The 21981-nt window shown below is 40.5% G+C and overlaps 2 protein-coding genes across 4 annotated transcripts in view; both read right to left on the bottom strand.

The window, feature by feature from the left end:
- LOC126076905 (sodium/hydrogen exchanger 9B2) overlaps positions 1–13165 on the bottom strand; it is a 56575-nt gene extending 43410 nt beyond the window's left edge. For both annotated transcript variants that reach the window (XM_049885604.1, XM_049885605.1), the window contains exon 1: positions 12983–13165. The gene's annotated coding sequence lies outside the window, so the exon portion shown is untranslated. The remainder of the gene's footprint in view (positions 1–12982) is intronic.
- Positions 13166–15506: 2341 nt separating this feature from the next.
- LOC126076909 (3-hydroxybutyrate dehydrogenase type 2) overlaps positions 15507–21981 on the bottom strand; it is a 47346-nt gene continuing 40871 nt past the window's right edge. For both annotated transcript variants that reach the window (XM_049885614.1, XM_049885615.1), the window contains exons 8-10: positions 18957–19015; positions 18550–18642; positions 15507–16329 (exon numbers count right to left, since the gene is read on the bottom strand). In XM_049885614.1, coding sequence (XP_049741571.1) covers positions 16276–16329; positions 18550–18642; positions 18957–19015 — 206 coding nt within the window. In that variant the 3' untranslated portion in view covers positions 15507–16275. The remainder of the gene's footprint in view (positions 16330–18549; positions 18643–18956; positions 19016–21981) is intronic.

The raw sequence follows: 21981 nt of genomic DNA, 5'->3' as shown, positions 1-21981 counted from the left end.
AGGCAAGGTAAGCTTTAGATAAACACTAAAAGTGCCTATACACACAGAAGCAACAGGTTTTTCTGCTTCTCAAACAAGAAATTGCATTATTCAGACTGATAGAACAACCTGTCAATCGCATTAGAAAAAAATTCATCCTGCTTAAAATGACAAAATTACATAGAGTTCATAAATTCAGTAAATAACCTGATTTTAATCACAGTCCCATGACTCAAATCTGTATTCAACAGAAGAATGAGGTTTGATTTTGCTACTGGCGTTCTTCTATAAAGCATGACAGCCAAGGGACATGATTGTTATGACCGCTGTGATTGCCCACTTGCTTGTTTGTGAGAAGGCCAAGTGCTTTTTAAAAAACATATGCAAAGGCCATTCTTGTTTCTCTTTCGCCTGTCCAGTGTTCAGAAATTCTTACACGACTCAGCCACATACTTAGAAACTATCTCAGACTTAATTTGAGCGCTATTTTTCAGTAGTAGGAACATGTACAACCATAGAGGTGTGACTTGAAAGGGACGGTCTTCTTAGTCTTTTCTCCAAACTTAAGAAAGAATTGCTCTTAACAGATCAAGAATATGAGCAGTTCTGTGTAATTACATGTACAAACCAAAGCCAAACCTGTTGAGTTGACTCCGGCTCGGCTGCCAACCTTTCTGTTAGCTGATGAGCGTGTTAATTGTTTTCACCACTCAGGGACTCCAATTATACATACAAATGTGCATAAATACATAAATAAATAGGAAAAAACAAACCTGTTAACAGTAGTTGCCTTTGGGCAAATGGAATTGGAATGCTTGAACCTTAATTTTTCCTCTATTTCTATACTGTTAGGATTTTTACAATAAAAAAATTCTTACACAATTATAAATATATTAAAAAAAAATCTATGTAATTCTTGAAGCTCTAGAGAAAATAAAATTATATAGCTCTCCTTGGTAACAATATTTTTCATATATAAAAGCTGGTAGTTTGATATAGGTAACTCAGTCCCATCCACCACAGTTTAAGGTCATTTTTTATTTATGGTTTTCAAAGAAGATGAGGAACTGGCCAGAATATCCTACAGCACTAATTTTCAAATATTTTTTAAGCCAAAAATCTTTCATCAAGTGAAAGCTTGTCCTGAAATCCAACAAATGAAACAGGTATAGGTGGAACTGCTGGAGCTTTGTCCACTCTCCCCTGTTTCTCCGGGCAAGGGAAGTACACTTTGAAAACCACTTCTGTAAATATACTTTTATATTCAGAGCAATATTTGTTAATTCAGGTTTCTTTTTTCCAGATAATCTTACTCATCTAAATGCTTAAAGGTGATTTCTGTAACATACCAGAGGAAGGAAAAACTATCAGTTTGCAAATGTTCACAGGCTCTTGGTGAACTAAACTATGCTTACTGCTATGAACTGAATTCCTGCTGAACGATCATTACATGGATAAGGACTGGTTATTACTGTTAATTTTTTGTCTGTGATATGGACAGGCCAACATTAAATGTTCTTATCGAGAATTTACACAGATTGCTGGAGTACTCTATGTGCTGTATTCACACATTTAAAAGAACATTACCATGAGTGTTCATGAACTATGCTATAACGATTATCATCATAACAACCTTCTACCTTTGGGTTCATTCATTCATGTGTTGAAAGTGTGGGCCCTCACTCTTATATGGCATTTCTATATAAAACATACAAAAACATTCCAGTTTCTTGGTCCTGCTTGTTAACTGTGATCTAATGCTCATTTCCCAAAAGGAACCCTGCCCAGCAGTGAGGAATTTAGATCGAATTGCAACACAGGTTTTAAAACTTGACAATTAATTACTAATGATTAAGAACATTTCCCTAAATGAGAATTACCGACCTTATCTGAAAGTGTTAGGTGTGCCAACCACATGGGGCCAAGCTACTAAAGGAAAACAACTACTATTTGCTTAAATAGTACAGTGATTTTGTTGAATCATGAGATGAAACACTATACAATAAGAATAAAAGGAAATTACCCTTGGGTACAAAGGAACCGAATACCTACTTCTCTCTTCTCTAATCTCGCTCCCTGCCAAGCTCAAATGTATTTAATTGAAGGTTTACAATATTATTTCTAGACCTCCTAATATCAGAATCGTCAGAGACCGAACCCAGGGATTGAACTTAAACCTCCCCATGTTTGGCAGATGGCACTTATTACCTACCCTACAGCTATGTATTCAGGTATGCAGTATGTCCCTTCCTCAGCCCTAGGGATGAATCATGTTTTGTGTAAGTCAATCTAACGCCATTTCTCTTTGCCTTTTGTTGGTTAGGGATGAGCATGATTAATTTCTTGCCGACAAAATGGGACTGCAGACAGAGACTCTTTTCTTGGAATTCTAGCACGTGAAGAAAAAGTCAAGATTAGCAAAGAGAAAATGGCATCATTGATATCACTGAGCTGTTGAACAAACACTGGAACCACTTCCAGACATTTTGAAAATGTAAACTTGTATTTGTTAAGGTACTCTTTGCCAAATAGCCTACCCTATAGGGTTTTCAAGGCTGTATCTTTATGGTAGGAGACTGTCACATCTTTCTCTTGTGAAGCAGCTGGTGGGTTTGAACCACTGACCATTTGGTTAGCAGCTGAACACTTAACCACTGCACCACCAAACCCCAAAAAACCAAACCTATTGCCCTTGAGCAGATTCCAACTCATAATGATCCTATAGAACAGAGTAGAACTGCCCCCCATAGGGTTTCCAAAGAGTGGCTGGTGGATTCGAACTGCTGACCTTTTGATTAGCAGCCTTAACGCTTAAACACTGTGCCACCAGCACTCCTCAAATACTCCGTTACTGACAGCCAAAAGCATCCTGACCAATATAACATGAAATTTTGATACAGAGTCAGCTCTGAGCAGCTCTGGTAATTAGCAGTGATGAGGAACCTTTGGCTTTCTTCTTTTTCCTCCTTACTTTTTAAGGTAAAAATTTTCACAGCAAACTCGGGTCCTGTTTGACAACTTCTACACAAATTATTCAGTGATATTAGTTACATTTCCCACAATGTGTCACCAATTTCATTCATTCCACTCTGGTTATACCATTTCTAGTAATCTAGTTTCCCTGCCCCCTTACCTTGTCATCTTTGCTTTAGAGTGATTTTAGACCACTTGGTTTCATATAATTTTTTTAAGGAGCTCATTATTTACAGGTGATATTCTTTATTTTATGAGCCAATCTGTTATTTAGCTAAAAGGTAACCTCAAGGAATAATTTCAGTGTAATGTTTAAACAGTATCTCAAGGTGATAATCTCAGAAGTCCTCTAGTGTCAACCAGTCCAGTAAGTCTGCACTTTTCAAGAACTTGAGTTCTGTTCCACATTTTTCTCCCATTCTGTCAGGATCTATCTATTCTGGTCCTGATCAGAACAGTTGGTAGTGGTAGCTGGGCACCCCCTAATTCTTCTGGTCTCAGGGTATATGAGGCCATGGTTCATGTACACTGTTAGTGCTGTAGACTACTTCCTTCTCTGACTCTTTAGTTTCCTTCCTTCTCTTTTGTGCCAGATGAGTAGAGACCAATAGTTGTATCATAGATGGCTGTTTGCAAGCTACTCACCACAATGGGATGTAGAACATAAACTTTATGAACTATTACGCTAATTAACTGAGTTGTCCCATAAGACTATGGTCCTAAGCCTTCAAACCCAGAAAACCAATCTTGTGAGGTGTTTGGTTATGTCTGAGAAGTATCCATAACTGTGTACTCTATGTAGTTTATTATATATATAAATATACACACATGCACACACATACCTATATATACATACACCTATAGATACATCTATCTGTGCACACAAATGCACTCACATATTCATACCCTTGCACATATATGCCTATGTACATATTTGTGTAATCACACACATATTGTTTGGTTGTTGTTGATGTTGTTGCAAAATTGTATTTATCATGTCTTTTACTAAAAATGTTTTTTTTCTGTTGTGCACTTTATAGTAACATCATTTACCTTGGCCAGCCTGTGTGCACTTCACCCAAAATCAATGCGGCTTTTCCCATCACGAAAAATAACAAGTGTCTGCTATCTTGAGACTGCACCCCACCCTCCGTCCCCACCCATCCCTGGTAACCAACAATGACCACTGGCCCCTGTATATATATGTATTCTTATCTTCTTATAAAAGTGTGATATAATATTTGCCCTTTTGTGACATATTTCACTCAGTATAATGTCCTCCAGATTCATCCACATTATATTTCAAGGACTCATCATTATTCTTAATGGCTGTGTAGTTTTCCACGGGATGTATGTACTACATTTTGTTTATCCATTCATCCGTTGTTGGGCACTTAGGTTGTTTCCATTTTTTTGCTATTATGCATAATGCTGCAGTGAATGTAGGTGTGCATATGTCTTTCCGTGGTGAATCATAAGGTATTTCTATTTCTAGCTTTTTGAGGAAGCGCCATACTGTTTTCCATGGTGATTGCACCATTTTACAATCCCACCAGCAGTGGATAAGGGTTTCAATCTCCCTATATCCCCACCAGCATTTGTTGTTTTCTCAGTTCTTTTTCTTTGTTTGTTTGTTTTGTTTTTAATCATTGCCATTTTTACAGGGCTGAGATGGTATCTCATTGTAGTTTTGATTTGCATCTCTAACGGTTAATGATCGCAAGCATCTCTTCATGTGTTTGTTGGTCACTTGAACGTGTCCTCTTTGGTGAAGTGTCTATTCATGTTCTTTGATCATTTTTTGATCAGATTGTCTTTTTGTTGTTGAGTTGTCGAAGTTTTCTATATATTTTGGGGATTAGACCCTTATCAGATACGTCGTTCCTGAAGACTTTTTCCCAGTCTGTAGGTTGTCTTTTTACTCTTTTGATAAAGTCTTTAGATGTACGTAAGTATTTTACTTTTTAGGAGGTGCCAGTTATCTAAGGGAAACCCTGGTAGCATAGTGGTCAAGAGCTATGGCTGCTAACCAAAAGGTTGGTAGTTTGAACCTACCAGGCACTCCTTGGAAACTCTATGGAGGAGTCCTACTCTGTCCTTATAGGGTAGCTATGAGTTCAATAGACTCCATGGCAATGGGTTTGGTTTTGGTTTTTTGGTAGTTATCTGTCTTCTGTTGTTTGTGCATTTGTAGTTGTGTTTGATAAGCTAATTAAAAAAAAATTAGGTACCATAGCTTTGTCCCTATGTCCCTAAAGTTCTTCCAGGAACTTTGTGTAATTTTAGCTTTAACATTTTGGTCTTTGATCCATTTTGAGTTAGTTTTTGTTACCTCCATAACTTCTTGACACAGTCCAAAATCTTCACAGAGCATTAAGTGTCAGAATGCTCCCTGCATACTGCTATTTCTCAAAAACGTGCAGGAAATGATATTTTAGTATTTAAAAATCAGTGCCAATTTTCTCACCACCATTCTTTTAGGCAATAGAGAAGACATAAATATTGTAAGATTACATATTACCCTTTTCCATTCCTGAAATTCAAGAGTAATATTTCAACACTGAATTAAAAGAAAAATTTGGGTTTATAAGCATTTCAATGTTTTCTAAATTTCTACTCATGCAACAAACAAAAGAACAATAAAATCACTGTCAGTCCTGCTGGGGTTTTCATTTTTGGCTGTGTCTGCTTTGTAAAATTGTTCTAGTCATTCAAAATGTAGCTCAAATGTCACCTTTTCAACTAATATTCCCCAGTTCTATGTAGGCTCTTTTCCTGTTTTATCTCTCTCAGGACTTATTCATTCATTCTGCAAATATCTGTTAAGCTCTTGCTATGCCCTAGCCCTTGTGTTAGGAATGGAGAAGGGACTCTAACATAGTTCCTATCCTCAGAACTCATGGTCTAGTGGGGGAAAGACAGATAATTCTTTAAGCAATCATGATAAACTGTGCTAAGTGTTTCAATTTTAGGTGTGAAAGATAGCAATCCCATTCCCCCATAATCAGTGACATACAACAGATGTTTAGTGGGTTTCTATGGGGTTCCAGGCATAGTAAATGAATAAGGTGCAGTTCCTGTTCTGCAAGTGGGGACAGGGTCTGCTATCTGTTCTCCAAAGCCAGTTTCCCCTGCTGCCTGGGCAAACAGATAGTCAACATTTTCCGGCCTCCCTGTGGGTCAGTGGGGCATGTGACCGAGTTCTGGACAATGGAAGGTAGGCATAAGTAATGGAAGCTACTTCCAGTCCTGCTCCAAAACAAACTCCCAAATAATGCTCCATATACCCTTTCTTTCCCTGTCCACTGCCTAGAAACTAAGGACTCCAATGTCCTACGGGAAGACAAAGCCATTATGTAAAACAAGTCTAGGTACCTGAATCACTGAGGGGAAGGCCACAAGCTGAACACTGACTGGACTTAACATAGGTGAGAAATAAGCTTCTACTGTGTTAAGCTACTGAGATTTTCAGAACTCATCTGTTATAGCAGCTATCTTAAGGCAATTTAATTTTGATGTGATAAGTGTAGGAACAGGGTTAAACATGTGGGAGGAAGTACTGTCCTGCCTGGGTGGGGTCAAGGGATGCTTGAATCAAGCCTTGAAAGATGACTCAGTCTTATGAAGAAACCAGATAAGACCATTCCAGACAAAGACACCCACTGCATGAGCAAAGCACAAGGTGTCAAAACAGAAAATGCATATAACAGATTTTATGCAGTTCTGTATTAACTAGAGCAAATGTGGAGCAGTTGGAGAAAAATGGAGATAAAAGCCATGAGTGTAAACCCTTGCCCTGTGGCTTCCTAGTTGGGGCATCTTGGGAAAGTTATGTAACTAGTCTGGAGAAGTTTCCTCTTCTTTAAAACAGTGATTATGCCTCTGTCACAAAGTATGTCTTGGGGTCCCAACATAGTCCTTCCATTTCTTTATCTTTCTTTTATAAGATGTTCTTTGAGAAAGAGGCCATGTGCGTGTTGCACTGAAAAACACAAATCAAGGCACTGGTAACAAGCTTTATAGTCCTTCTTGTAAAACACAGCAAAATAAATAATAGATTTTTAAAAAGAGATGCTTTTATTATACTGAGAAGATATAGTTACTAACTTTATAAGGCTGTTAAAACTCTCTAGAACTTATCATCATAATTGCACCTTCTTTAACATGTATGACATGTGACTATGAGACAATGAGAACAGTCCCTCCTTACTTTATGGTCACATCCTTTATCTGTGTGTATTTACACAAGTACATATACAGGAAGCTCCATTTTCCCACATACTATGCTCCCAGGCTTTGCATGAAAAAGCAGACGTAAATATTTTTTGCCTCAGATGGAAAAAAAATCTATCATTGGGGTTTGTGTACTAATCAAAAGTCAGCTGCAAAATCTCACTGATGGAGAGATTGGAACTCTTATACACTGCTGGTGGGAAACGTAAAATGGTACAACCACTTTGGAAATCTATCTGGCATTATCTTATACAGTTAGAAATAGAACTACCACACAACCCAGAAATCCCACTCCTTGGAATATACCCTAGAGAAATAAGAGCCTTCACACAAACAGATATATGCACACCCATGTTTATTGCAGCTCTGTTTACAATAGCAAAAAGCTGGAAGCAACCAAGGTGTCCATCAAAGGATGAATGGTTAAATAAATTATGGTATATTCACACAATGGAATACTACGCATTGATAAAGAACAGTGACGAATCTGTGAAACATTTCATAACATGGAGGAACCTGGAAGGCATTATGCTGAGCGAAATTAGTCAGAGGCAAAAGGACAAATATTGTATAAGACCACTATTATAAGATCTTGAGAAACAGAAAAAACTGAGAAGAACACATACTTTTGTGGTTACGTAGGGTAGAGGGAGGGAGGGTGGGAGAGGATTTTTTTTACTGATTAGTTAGTAGATAAGAACTGCTTTAGGTGAAGGGAAGGACAATACTCAATACATGGAAGGTCAGCTCAACTGGACTGGACCAAAAGCAAAGAAGTTTCCGGTTTTTTCAAAGGTCAGCGGAGCAAGGGCAGGGGTTTGGGGACCACGGTTTAAGGGGACTTCTAAGTCAATTGGCAAAATAATTCTATTATGAAAACATTCTGCATCCCACTTTGAAATGTGGCGTCTGGGGTCTTAAATGCTAACAAGCGGCCATCTAAGATGCATCAATTGGTCTCAACCCACCTGGAGCAAAGGAGAATGAAGAACACCAAGGTCACACGATACCTAAGAGCCCAAGAGACAGAAAGGGCCACATGAACTAGAGACTTACATCATCCTGAGACCAGAAGAACTAGTTGGTGCCTGGCCACAGCCAATGACTGCCCTGACAGGGAGCACAACAGAGAACCCCTGAGGGAGCAGGAGATCAGTGGGATGCAGACCCCAAATTCTCATAAAAAGACCAGACTTAATGGTCTGACTGAGACTAGAGGAATCCCGGCAGTCATCGTCCCCCAAACCTTCTGTTGGCACAGGACAGGAACCATTCCCGAAGACAACTCATCAGACATGGAAGGGACTGGACAGTGGGTAGGAGAGAGATGCTGATGAAGAGTGAGCTATTTGTATCAGGTGGACACTTGAGACTGTGTTGGCATCTCCTGTCTGGAGCGGGGATGGGAGGGTAGAGAGAGCTGGAAGCTGGCAAAATTGTCACGAAAGGAGAGACTGGAAGGGCTGACTCATTAGGGGGAGAGCAAGTGGGAGTATGGAGTAAGGTGTATATAAACTTACATGTGACAGTTTGACTTGATTTGTAAACGTTCACTTGAAGCTCAATAAAAGTTAAAAAATAATAAAAAAAAAAGAATGTAAGGAGGCAGGGAAATTAGATTAATGGGAAATGGAACGATCAGAATGGAAACAATGAGAATGTTCACGTGTTGTGAAGAATTTAACCAATGTCACTGAACAACTTGTGTAGAAATAGTTGAATGGGAACCTAAATTGCTGTGTAAACCTTCACTGAAAATGCAATAAAATATTATTTAAAAAAAAAATCTCACTGATGAAGGGTAAGGTTGCACGGCTGATTATTGTACTTGCTGTCAATAAGTTGTACACCTGTAAAAAGCTGAACTGGCAAAAGTTGTGTGATACATATATTTATAACAATGACCAAAAAAAAAAAAAAAATAGAGTGGCTGCTGAGCCTGCTTACATACAGCCAAATACCTCACAGGATTTGGTTCCTTAGTGTGGAGGTTTAGGGTCATGGTTTCATGGGACATCCCAGTTAACTGGCCTAATAATGTGTTTAGAGCTTTTGCTCTACCTCCTAGTTCACTGTGTAGTGCCTAGGGTCTTAAAAGCTTACAAGCAGCCATTTAAGGCACAGCAGTTGGTCTCCATTCACCTGGAACACCTGAGGGAGAGTCAGGACTAGGAGGAGGATATAGCATGCGTGACTAACTGCCTCCATGAACAACTGTCTCCTTTGCCATGAGACCCGAAGACCTGGACAGTATCTAGCTACCATTACTGAACATTTTGATCAAAGATGCCATAGAAGAATCCTCATCAAAAGGGGGAAATGCAGAACAGAATTTCAAATTCTCATGGACTCTAGACTTTCTGGAGCCACGTACAGTGGATGAACCCCTGAAACTATTACTCTGATATAATCTTTAAACCTTAAACCAAAAATATCCTCTGAAGTCATCTTAAAATGAAACAACAGTTTAGCTTAACTAGCAAAAAGGTCTGCCTTGAGCACTATGTTCTTTTAAAAACTATCTATATGGGATCAAATTGACAACAGCAACTTGAAAGATCAGACAGGAACCTTAGGGGGCAGTGAGTTTATGTAATGAGGGAGGAACAACTCAGAAAAGGAGGGTGAGAATGATTGCACGACTCTAAGAATGTAATCAATGTGACTAAATTGTAGGTTTAGAAACTGTTGAACTGGGGTATGTTTTGCTGCGAATGTTCTCAACAACAAAAACAAAATAAAATTTAGAGAAAGAAAAAAACAAACTAAAAGAAAAAGAGTCAGTTGCAAATAAACTATGAATGTTCGTGTTAGTTGCCACTCACTCATGGTGACTCCACGCAAAACAGAAAGATCAGACCATTGTGATTTACAGGGTTTTCAAAGTAGATTGCCAGGCCTTTGTTCCTAGTCTTAGTCTGAAAGCTCTTTGGAAGTCTGTTTATTACTATTGCAACAAACAGGCTGCCACTGACAGATGGGAAGTAGCTATGCATGCGGTGCATTGGCTGGGAATCAAACCCATGTCTTCCACATGAAAGGCAAGAGTTCTGTCACTGAACCACCACTGTCCCTCAAACTATGAATAAAACCCACTGCCATCTAGTCGATTCTGACTCATAATGACCCTACTGGACACAGTAGAACTTGCCATAGGGTTTCCAAGGAGCACCTGGTGGATTTGAACTGCTGACATTTTTGTTAGTAGCCGAGTTCTTAACCACTGCACCACTACGGCTACAAAACAGTAGGTCATGAACCAGATATTCAACAACTATACTTCTGTAAAGATTGTAAACGAAGAAGTTTTTCACATTATACTTGAAGAGGCCTCAGAGATAATCTAACCTATAAGTATTACACTTAAATGCCATCAGGAGCCACGCAGGTAATACAGATGTGTGAGTCTGTGGCAACTGGAGAGGGTAAAGCCCTATTGAAGGCAGCAAATAACCACAAGCTCCTGAATCTAATCTCATGATTTCCTTGCCATGAGATCAAACTGAAGTTTAGAGAGATTAGGTGTAGGTGACTCCTGGTGGCTACATAGCAAGCATGTTAATCAAAGTCAATGCAGAAAACAGAAGACACTCCAGGTACTTTAAGCAGATAGGGATTTTATACAGGGAATTAACTGTTCCCGAGATTGATGAAAGTGCTAGAAGTGCAGGGTCCAGGCAGGGCCTACAGAATAACTCCGAGAACACTTGTACTAGTATTGCCACAATCGAAGGACACCACAGGGATACAGAGTTCAAGAACACCACCGTAGCTGTGATTCAGAGGATCTGGGATCTGGAAGACGCCTGGATGGTGAGCACAGAATGTGTTCACCACCTCCCTTAACAGTCATACAGGTGGTGCTCCAACACTGTAATGCTGAGGCTGGCTGTCACCACTGCTGTAAGTGCCTCCTAACACCCACAATGCTAGAGACTTCACTCTGGCATCTCCTCAACCTTCCTTGCCTGCAGAAAACAGCCACAAACAGGAAGAAGATGGCCTCTGCCTCACCCCTATCTTCAAAATTTCAGGCAAGGCAGCTTAGCAGACACTAATTTTGCATCTACAACTCTAGTGGGAAGGGAGTCTGGGAAATGTTTGTCTCTTTCCAGGCTCTGCTATAGAAAAAGGCACAATAGAAGCAGGTGGGAACAAATGTGAGTGCCCAACTTCCACATGCAGCACAGCAATTAGGTGTAGGCCCCTGGACTTAGACTAGGGCATCGACTCATTCCCACTTATTCTATATACGCCTTCTACGTTAAGTTCAGGAATACCTGGATGGTACAAATGGTTAAGCTCTTGAGTACTAACTAAAAGGTTGGCAGTTTGAACCCACCCAGATGTGCCACCAAAGAAAGGCCTGGTGATCTGCTTCCAGAAGGTCACAGCCATTAAAACCTTATGAAATAGTTCTACTCTGTACATAAAAGGGAGGAAACCCTGGTCGCATAGTGGTTAAGAGCTATGGCTGGTAACCAAAAGGTCGGTAGTTCGAATCCACCAGGCACTCCTTGGAAACCCTATGGGGCAGTTCTGCTCTGTCCTATAGGGTCACTGTAAGTCAGAATCGACTTGACAGCAATGGGTTTTTGGTACGGGTACATAAGGGGTTACCATGAGTCAGGGGCAACTCCAGGGCAACAGGTTTGGTGTTTTTTTTTCTTTTTCCGTAGAAGTCCTAGAAAGATGGCAAAAATGTAGTCAACAGAGCCAAAGTTCTGAAGACCTTAACATATGCCAGAAATGATATTTTGTGAATTACTCACTTTATATCATTAGAGTAGCCTGAAAAAAAAAAAAATTTTTTTTTTTTTTTTTTGAAGGCTCACAATATTTAATTACTTGTTTAGGTATAGTTGGATGCATTGGATTTTGAGTTACTGAACAGTAGAAACTGTATTTAACTCATATTCGTATCTCCTGTCCTCATAGGTGCTTGGCAAGGAGAAGACACACAGGTATTTGCTGAATTGAAACGTTTCATTGTTGACTTTCAGAGAAACAATAAGCCAGAATGTCATGAAAATACTGTGTAGCCGCAGTAACTGTCAGGTGGAGGCCCCATTAGAGAAGGGGTGGGGAGAAGGGGTTTTAGTCTTTCACTGAGAACACAGAGGCTCACCTGGCTAAGGTATCAGCCCTGCCAAAAGCTGGTGTTGTCGATTTCTTGATGAGGGCTAAAGGAAAGGGCAGCTTCCTGCTATAAATTTTTTACAGCAAATTACAGCAGGGGCGAGGGTGAGAAAACAAGTCAAGGCCTGAAACTACGCTCTGAGCAAGTGGTTATATTCTGCAGGCAGTAGGAAATGATGGGTGCTCACCTAGTGTACAAAAGCCACACTTCTTGCCGATTCAAAAACAAAAACAAGCAAGAAAAATCCACTCCCTAGCAACACTAACAACAATAAACACACATGAAAGCCAGAAGCCTAGAGAGGGGATTATCTGACTGGGGTCACTTGCACCCTGGCTCAAGGCCAAGGGGGCGCCGGACAGGGCACAGAATGACATTTCCAGGCACCCCAAATATGAAAGACGCCTGACTGTGGCAGCCAGACAAAAGGGGGGGGAAAGCCGTTCTGCTGATTCCTCGCCACTATCAATGTCTATTCATCTTGAAATGGAGGGTGGGGATGGGGGCGCCATTTAGAGACTGCCCCTGGGCACTGTTACCTTCTTCGTTCCCCTGCTGAAAGCCACCGGGTGTACAACCAGAAGATGCCAGGCCCACGAGGTTCCCGCTGCGGTAGCGGATTTTATTTAGCCTTATTGTTCTCCAGTGGCCACTCACCTCACGGCCTCCGGGGTCGGAGGCGCGGCTCGGCCGACAGATTTAGAAATAGGCTAAAAGAGGTCTGCGGAGACGCTGATGGAACCAGGTCCAGCCCCACGCGCTGGGTTTCCGGGTAGCCGCATCGTGCCAGGCAGAGCCGGACGCTACGATTATTGTAGATAACGGGGCCCGGGGCGCGGTGCCGGGCGTCGGCGGCCCCGCCCTCTCGGCGCACCCGCGGCGCAGCCTCACCAAGCCGCCCGGCCGGGCGGTGCCTGAGACAACCCCGGAGCGAGCCAGGGCAAGTCTAGCCCTGAAGCGGTCGCCCCTGCGCCTCCGCGGGGATTTGGATGTGGTGGCACGGCGCAGAGTCGCGCGCCCCGCCTTCCCTCGGGCAGTGGCTCCAGGCTGACCTCTCATTCACCTCGCGGAACCCAACCGCGGGGCCTACTTCCCTGGACCACCCAGCGAGCACAGCGCAGCTTTTCAGTTGTTCCCTTTCGCTGGGTGGCTTCGCCGGCCCCTGGTGGCAGGAGGAGCGCGCTCCCGCTGGAAGCTCCCTGGAAAGGCCGCTCAGCGAGCGCGAGCCCAGACGCCAAGTTTGCCCTGTGATGAAGGAACCCTGGGCAAGAAAGCGCAAGCGCTGGCTCTTCAGGAGCCGGCAAGTGTTGGCTGGTCAGCCAGTTGCTTAGCTTAAAAAGCCAAAAAAAACAAACCCAGTGCCCTGGAGTCGGTTCCGACTCATTTTTTTTTTTTTTTTTTTTTAAACTCATAGCGACCCTATAAAAAAACCCTATAGGACAGAGTAAAACAGCCCCATAGAGTTTCCAAGGAGCATTTGGCAGATTCCAACTGCTGACCCTTTGGTTAGCAGCCCTAGCACTTAACCATTACGCCACCACGGTTTCTTTGCTTAGTTTAAGCGCAGTAGTAAAGCACTGGCTGCAGGAGTGGTGGGTAGTTAGACCTGCCAGTAGCTCTGCGGGAGAAAAGACCTGTGGATCTGCTCCTGTAAAAAGTACAGCCAAGAAAACACTATGGGGCAGTTCTACTCTATCACATGGGGTCACTGGGGCTGAATCCACACCATAGCAGTTAGCAACAAAAAATCGACTTCTAAATCTTGTATTTTTTACTGTCGTTTATACGTGTCTTCTCCAGACCAGTGGGAAAGCAGGATTCTTTCTTCAGGTGACCAGTTAAATGGCAGGATAAAAGACTTGTGAATTTCTTTCCCTTTTATCCTTCTTTAATATGAATCCTTCTTGCTGTATTAACACTTCCATCAGCAATTGGATTCTTTTTCATTCTTCTCTTTGTCTTCCTTTCCTCTATATCCGCCCTCCCCCCCGCCCCCAGCTAAGTGTGTGTGTGTGTGTGTGTGTGTGTGTTTGCATGTGAGGGAGCAAGTAACCCTTTCGGAATGATTCTTATTTCAGAAATAAAAATTTTCTTACCTGTTTTTCAATCCTTTAAGCAAGTGGCCATGCTTTATTTTAATCACCGATTTTCAGCTAAGAGTGACTATCCTCAAAGTAAATTTCTTCATTAGGTAGAAACTATTCCTCTCTCAGTTCCTCTCTTAGGGAGAATGGATGAGCTTAGGCTCTGTCCTACATACCCTTCTCCACAGCATCTAAGAAATTATTATTTTCCTAAACTCTTCCTGTCCTAAAAAACCTGCAAAAATCCCTACTGACATCCAACTTCCTCTTACCACAGGAATGAAATATATTTTTCCTTTTCTTTCAGTCATATGATCTTCCAGGATTGATCACACAATTTGATCAACATGACTTTTGAGAAAATTTAATTTTTGGCTGAATGTTACTTTGTTTTATAGTTTATCTGAGAGAAATATTTCTGAAAGGGAATTTGTTAATGTTTGAATCCACTTTGTAGAATTTATCTTGCGTTTGTTTAGGATTTTTTTTGTTCATTCCTCTACATATAAATCTATGCCTGCTCACAACATGAAGTACTTTATGACATATTTATAAGCTTCAGATTCCATAAATTCACTTGATAAGAAGTTACAGTATTTTGGTTATGATACACAAAAAGAAATCCAAGTCATTTACCCCAACTCCCTAATTTTACAAACCAGAAAACTAAAATCCAAGGTAAATTGGGTGACTCAGTTTACTTCACAAAGCAAGCCATCCATGATCTTGTAGTGGAATACCAAGTTCAGAACCCCAAAGCAAATCCTATAATCAATGGACTCTTCTGGAATTCTAGTTAAAATATCCTTTCCGGTGAATGTTATGCATCAATTGCATAATATTCTTCTTCATACCTAAAATTTTATGGTTTCATTTTCCATTTCAAAATTTTCTTTAGCTACTAATTAATGTTCTAGAAGAAACGGCTAAGAATAACTGCTCATTTTTGGGTATATATGCTTCTGACTAGGTCTTTTGAGGCAGAAACAAACATAAGCATAAAACACTAAAACTAAAAACAAAAATTTTCCCAATGATATAGAATGATCATCCATGACTTAAACTTTTTCTCAAAATTTTATTTTAATTGTATAAATCCAGAAATCAGTTTCATGTGTTTCCTTCCTGTTATATGATTTACTGATATTTATTTAAGTAGATATAGTTCCAAATTTCAATCTTCTTGTCTGTTATCCTGGGATTTGGTGAAGAAATCTATATTTAATCTATAAAAATATCTCTCAAACTGACAATATTGCCAGTTAGTTAACTATGTTTTTAGACCCATGTCAAATATCACTGACCATAAGGATTTTTTAATTAGACTAAGAATATTGTACTTAATTATAAGTGATGACACCTATCATTACATATACTTGATGATTTCTTTTACATCACAGATGAACAGCATATTTCTAACTTTAAACTCCACCTACTGTAAGTCAAACTCTACTTTTGGTATTCATTTATGATGGTGTAAATTTTTAAATTTGGATCCACATTTGGACCTACTACAGAATTGTACAAAATATTTGAATATTGGAAAACAGAACTAAAACTGAAATTACTACCTTAAAAAAGCCCTTTCCCGTCAAATTCACATATTAATATATGCTTACAAATTGAGATTTATTTTTGAAACTATTTCAGTGAGTGCAGTACCTTTTATTTCATCTTCCTACAATGATTTCAGAAGTGATTAGATTAATACATTTAAAGAATCAGACTCTGTTGAACAATGAAATCATTAAAAAGGGCTTGTTTTCATTAATAGAAAAGAGATAACTGATGAGTCTTTTTCTTTGTATCCAGGCTCACTGTGGATAAGAAGGTCCTGTCTTCTTTCCCAGCGAGGAGATCCTGAAGTCACAAGCTCCAGCCTCCATCAATGATGACAGGGTTACCTGTTATGTAGGCTGACTGCAGTGATAAACAGAAGGAGAAGGAGCCATTAGATAGGTTTAACACAGGCTGTGTTTCTTACATTATTTCTATGACTGAGATAGCTAAACAACTTACTCTCCTGTTAACAGGCAACATCACTTAACAAATAGAATCTAGGAAAATCTGAATTAAAGTCCTGGTGATTTAGAGCTGCTAAGTGTTCTTGTGATCTGGAGCTAGAGGGCCTCTGGCTGGGGTCTCAGCACATGTCACATTCTAAGCAGGATCTTTTTGGCATTTGATCTCAGGATCAGAAAGTTAAGAAATGGCGATACATAGCCAGTCTCAAAATTAGGATAAAGTGTAGGCTAATAGTGCATCTTCATTCTGAAACTCAGAACTGTTCAAAACTAGATGAGTTTTATGCCACTAATAAATTTTGAACCTATGCCAGTCATAAAGTGGTCATCTCAATTACTAAGCAGAATTTAAAAAAGATATATCTTTAGTTGATCAATCTACATATGGAATTTTAAGAGCTGAAATGTACCAAATGTCTATTTAAATTTTACAGAGCAATAATAATTATGATCTAGAAAGCTCTGAAAAAATATTCTATATTAGTTCTAGACATTCAAACTGTACAAACCTAAATGATTACAAAAAGTAATTACTATTATTTTCCCATGGAATTCTTGATTTCTCAAAGAATTAAGACTGAAGTAATTTTTAAGTGGTAGAGGCTTAAAAATCTTTTAACTTAAACATGGATAATACTCAAATTTGTGCCCTTAGTTTTAAATTCACCTAAAGCCAGAAACAATTGGGAAAGGGCACAAGGAAAGGCATTATGAGTTCAGAGTTTTGTTAAAGTTCAGTATAAGAAAATTGATTATAAAAAATAGAAAAACTAGGGGGTTATTAGTCACTTCACCAAAAAAAAAAAAAGTCCCCATCTCCTCCAATTCTTTCAAATGGTAAGCTCTCTGTGATATATATGGATTTGCCTGGGCCCTCTTAAAGGCCAAAGGTCCTTTGTTGCACATTGCAAACTGAACATTCCCTAATATTTGGTAACCTAAGTTCTGGCTTAACAAGGGCAATTTACCTTATCAGAAGCAGACCAAGATCTAATGAGTTCCCCCCCCAAAAAAAGTTAAATGAGCTGTTCTGAAGATAGAGTCAGAGAAATCACAAAGGTGGCCATGCTTGCTCCATCAATAATTTGTCTAGCAATTTCCTCAACTATTAGCAGTTGTCGTTAATCGTTCTGAGAAATGGTAACTCCTTTGTTACTGGAAGAATTTCCATCCCTTTATTTGTCACATTCACAACCACCTGTTATGCACCAAGTTACTATATAGAGGGGCTAACTGATCAGTAGTGCACCTACTCCCCTTTCTTCTCTCTTCTCATGCATCACAGTTCGCTGGTCACGTAGTATTCAGATGTAATATAAAACAAAGGAGAATGTTCTCAGGCTCTATACCATATAGCTTCTACTTTCTCAGCTGTATGCTACTTAAAAATATACAACAGCTGCTAAGAAAGAAACTGGTTACTAAAGAGATGCAAAGTGGAAAGAGAATTAAGAATTTCCATACATGAAGACCAACAAGAATTAATAGATGAAAAGAGGCAGTGGGATTCTCCAAAACTCACTAGTAAAACTGAAAACAGCATGTGCCAATTCTGTGCCCCTACATTTCACCTGAAGCTTTCCTAATTTTGGAGGTTCATTTGTTTGACTTGCATCTAATTAGGGTTTCCCCAGCTGTAATTTTTGAAAGCAATTATCTCCTGGAAAATTGACCAATTTAATCTTTTTCAATTCTCCATTTCACTTGCTACAGGATTTGGTGACAAGTAAATTTGAATGGAAGGGGACCTGGTGGCATAAACATTTAAGCCCTTGGCTGTTAACCAAAAGGTTGGTGGTTTTGAACGCACCTAGTGGCTCCACAGGAGAAAGACCTGGCAATCTGCTTCCATAAAGATCATAGTTAAGAAAATCCCATGGAGCAGTTCTACTCTGTCCCATGTGGTTGCTATGAGTTGAAATCGACTCAACAACATCTAACAACAATAGCAAACTTGAATAGGAAGAGTCAGTGGGTCAGATCAAAGTGGCCTTTCTTTGACCAAATTAAATCAAATTTATCCCTATCTTGTAAACACAGCATCACAGCATAAATATACCATAAGCTCTCTAAAATGACATTATTTTAATGGGAAATTGGGAAGAGCAGTGCTTACTTCATCAGAAGCCAAATAAACGCAGAGCTGGGCTACTTCTTCTGCAGTTGCAAATCTCCCTGTCTTCTGTCTTTTCAGAAAATCGCTCAGTGCCTGTGACCAGAGACCGTGCCAGACATCAGTGGTGTGAGCTGAAGTATGTGCTCAGCTGCAACTCCTTCATGTTGTCAAAGGCAAGAGAAATCTACAGAGGTACCATTGGATTGCTACCTCGATTAATCATGCATGATACACAAGAATATCATTAATTATGGATCAGCCATGTTTATGGTGACTCACCCATGCTGCTCAAATGATTTGTGTTATGCTGAGACACACTGACACTGTGACAGAATAGAAAGTTGATACTGTAGAAGAGGGCATAGTTTAAACAAAAGGTTTAAAGACATTTAAAATAGCAGATTTACCTCTTCAGGATTTGGTCTGGCTTGTATTCTCTCTTGCAGAGATGGGGTATCGACGGTTCCTAAATCAAAGGGGAACATTCAGCGTGGTTACTTACTTAAACTGAAAAAGAAATTGATAATTAAGCTTTAAACTTCATTTCCATATAGTATAAAACTCAGAATGACAATTTCACCTCTCCTTGCTCCATCCTTTACTTAATAGGCTTATAACTTGTTTAATAACATTTCCATGATTTTTAAAAACATAAACTGATTCTTTGAGACACTAGGCAGAGTCTCTGGGTGAAATCACTCAGCATGCCCAGGGGCATGTATTTAAGTCACATTATGTTTATATGACTTACAGATATTAAGCACTTTTATATGTATTACCTCATGTAATCCAAACAGTATACCTATGATGAAGATATATTGTGCAAACACTTTACCAGTATAAGGATACAGATTGCCTCAATGATCTCAAAACCATTCTTTGCTGTCAGGTTCACTGTGGGGATCCCCAGGGACAACTCCATATCTGTCACAGCTCTCAGTAATTTCAGGTGGTTCTGAATCTCCCTCGTTATCTTTACCTAGTTTCAAATTCCTATTTTTAACCACTGTCTCACCAAAAAATAATAATTTATTTTATTTAAAAAAAAGAAAAGAAAGGACACTAAAATTTTTTAGATCCCACTTAGTTCACATTCCTCTAGAGCAAGTTCTCCAGACTGTTTTTGGTACCCAAGAGCTTGCTGCACAGGAAACTGGAACTAAAGTACACTACTGTCTGCAGACAAAAATCTGATGGAGCACAACTGTGGCAGGTAGATAAACTGACTTGAAATCAAAACAACCCATTGCCATCAAGTTGATTCTGATTCATAGCGACCCTATAGGACAGAGTAGAACTACCCCATAGGGTTTCCAAGGAGCGCCTGGTGGATTTGAACTGCTGACCTTTAGTTAGCAGACGAACTCTTAACGACTATGCCATCAGTGTTTTTAACTGACTGAAGGAACCACTTTTTATCGTTCTGATAAAACATTTAAAGATGGAGGCGGAGCCAACATGGCACTACAGACAAAAGCACCATGCCATCCCTCTGCAGCAAAATCCCCCAAAAACTAAGCAAAACAGATCAAAAGTCAATCCTGGAACCCTAAGTATCAAATGAAGGAATAAATAACTTGATCAAGCACCGAGTGGAATAAGAAACTGACAGAGAAGAGAATGAGGAGAGCTACGGAGTGGAGGTCCCTTAGCGGTTAACATGGCTAGATTCCCCATCTTGGACTACAGCTACCAAAGAATGCAGATAGGGAGTACGGGAAGGCAACTCCATGGAATTCTCAGCAGGAGACAGAGCACCCGGTAACCAGGATTACGTGCTTCTGACCCCCCAACCCTTCTTTCCTGTACGAGGCCTCTGCCGTTTGCCAACAGGCCAGGGTCGCTCGGCCAGAGATGTACCAGCTCATTGCCACCTGGATTCACCACCTTAGACCTCAGCCACCAAGAACTGCAGACAGGGAGTACGGGAAGGCAACTCCATGGAATTCTCAGCAGGAGAGAGAGCACTTGGTAACCAGGGATATATGCTTTTCCACCCTCCATCGTTCTTCCCTCTAAGTGGCCTCTGTTGCTTTCCAGTGGGCTGTGGTTGCTCTGTTGGAGAGACACTAGCTCACTGCCACTGGAGTCTCTCCCTCCTCCACCAGCCAGCTCCTTTAGCGCCATTTTCTTGTTTGTTTTTGGGTTTGTATTTTTGTTTTTATTGGCTTTTTTTGGTTGCTTCTCTTTCCCTTCCTTCCTTTCCTTTTTCCTGCTCAGTTAGCCCCGTGTGCCATCCCCTTTCCTTCTTGACGGGCTGTGTTTTTTTGGGTTTTTTGTTGTCTCTCTCTCTCTCTCTTCCTTCTTTTCCTTTCTCCCACCCAGGTAGCACCATGTGCCATTTCTTCCCCTTCTTGATGGGCTATGATTTTTTTGGTTTGTTTGCTGCATTCCTTTTTTCCTGTTTCTTCTTTCTCTCTCCTTTCCTCCCTTTTCTTTCTTCCACCCACCCAGCTCTGTGCACCGCCCCCACCCTTTCTGGAGAGGCCATGCTGCACCACTTGGTTGGAGAGTCACTGCGCGATGCCTCCCCAAATCTGTGCTGCTGTCACTGACCAGCTCCCTCAGCACCATTTTATTTATTTATTGTTTTTCATTGTTGTTATTATTGTTTCTTTTCTCTCTCTCTCCCTTCCTGCTTTTCCATTCTCCCATACACCCAGCCCTATGTGCTGCTCCCAACTTCTGGGCAGGCTGTACAGTACTGGATAGCCGCTGGCACGTGGCCTTCCTGGGTTTGTGCTGCCCCCACAGGCCAGCTCCCTCAGTGCCATATTCTTTTATTTTTCCTTATCCTTCACCTTCTCCTTTTCATTCCCCCTCCCACCTAGACCCAGTGCTACCTTTGCTTCTATCTGATGGGCTATGTCATGCTACCCAGCAAGAAAGACATTAGCTCACTGTCACTCCAATTTTGCCCTGCCCCCAATGGCTGGCTCCCCATCACCATATTTTTGTTGTTGTTCTTTTGTTTTTATTATTATTTGTTTGATTGTTGGTTTCTTCTCTCTCTTTCCCCTATTTCTTTTCCTTTCTCCTGCCCACCTAGCCACATGCACCACACACCGCTTCTCAAGAGGCTGAGCCACACTGCTTGGCTAGAAAGCCATCAGCATATGGCCTCACTAGGTCTGCCCTGCCACCTCCCACCAAATCATACCGTACTGCCATTTTATTTGCTTTTTTAATTTTTATTTCATTTTTACCTTTTTTTTTTTTGCTTTTGTTTGTCTCACTTCTTTTATTTCACGCAACACTTAACATCTGCACATCACATCCTTTCTTTTCCCTCCTGCCTATCCACACCGTGCACCAAGTGCCATGCAACCCAGTGGTACTGACGTGGTCCCCTGGACCACAACCTGCACTGGCCCCCAGCCCTGCTCTGTCACTCCCAGTTCATGCCGCAAACTACCCATCCCCACTCCTCCA

Source organism: Elephas maximus, chromosome 5 (genome assembly GCF_024166365.1).
Source record: "Elephas maximus indicus isolate mEleMax1 chromosome 5, mEleMax1 primary haplotype, whole genome shotgun sequence".
NCBI classification, from domain to species: Eukaryota; Metazoa; Chordata; class Mammalia; order Proboscidea; family Elephantidae; genus Elephas; species Elephas maximus.
The sequence above is the reverse complement of the archived record's forward strand: the minus strand, read 5'-3'. Positions and strand labels throughout refer to the sequence as shown.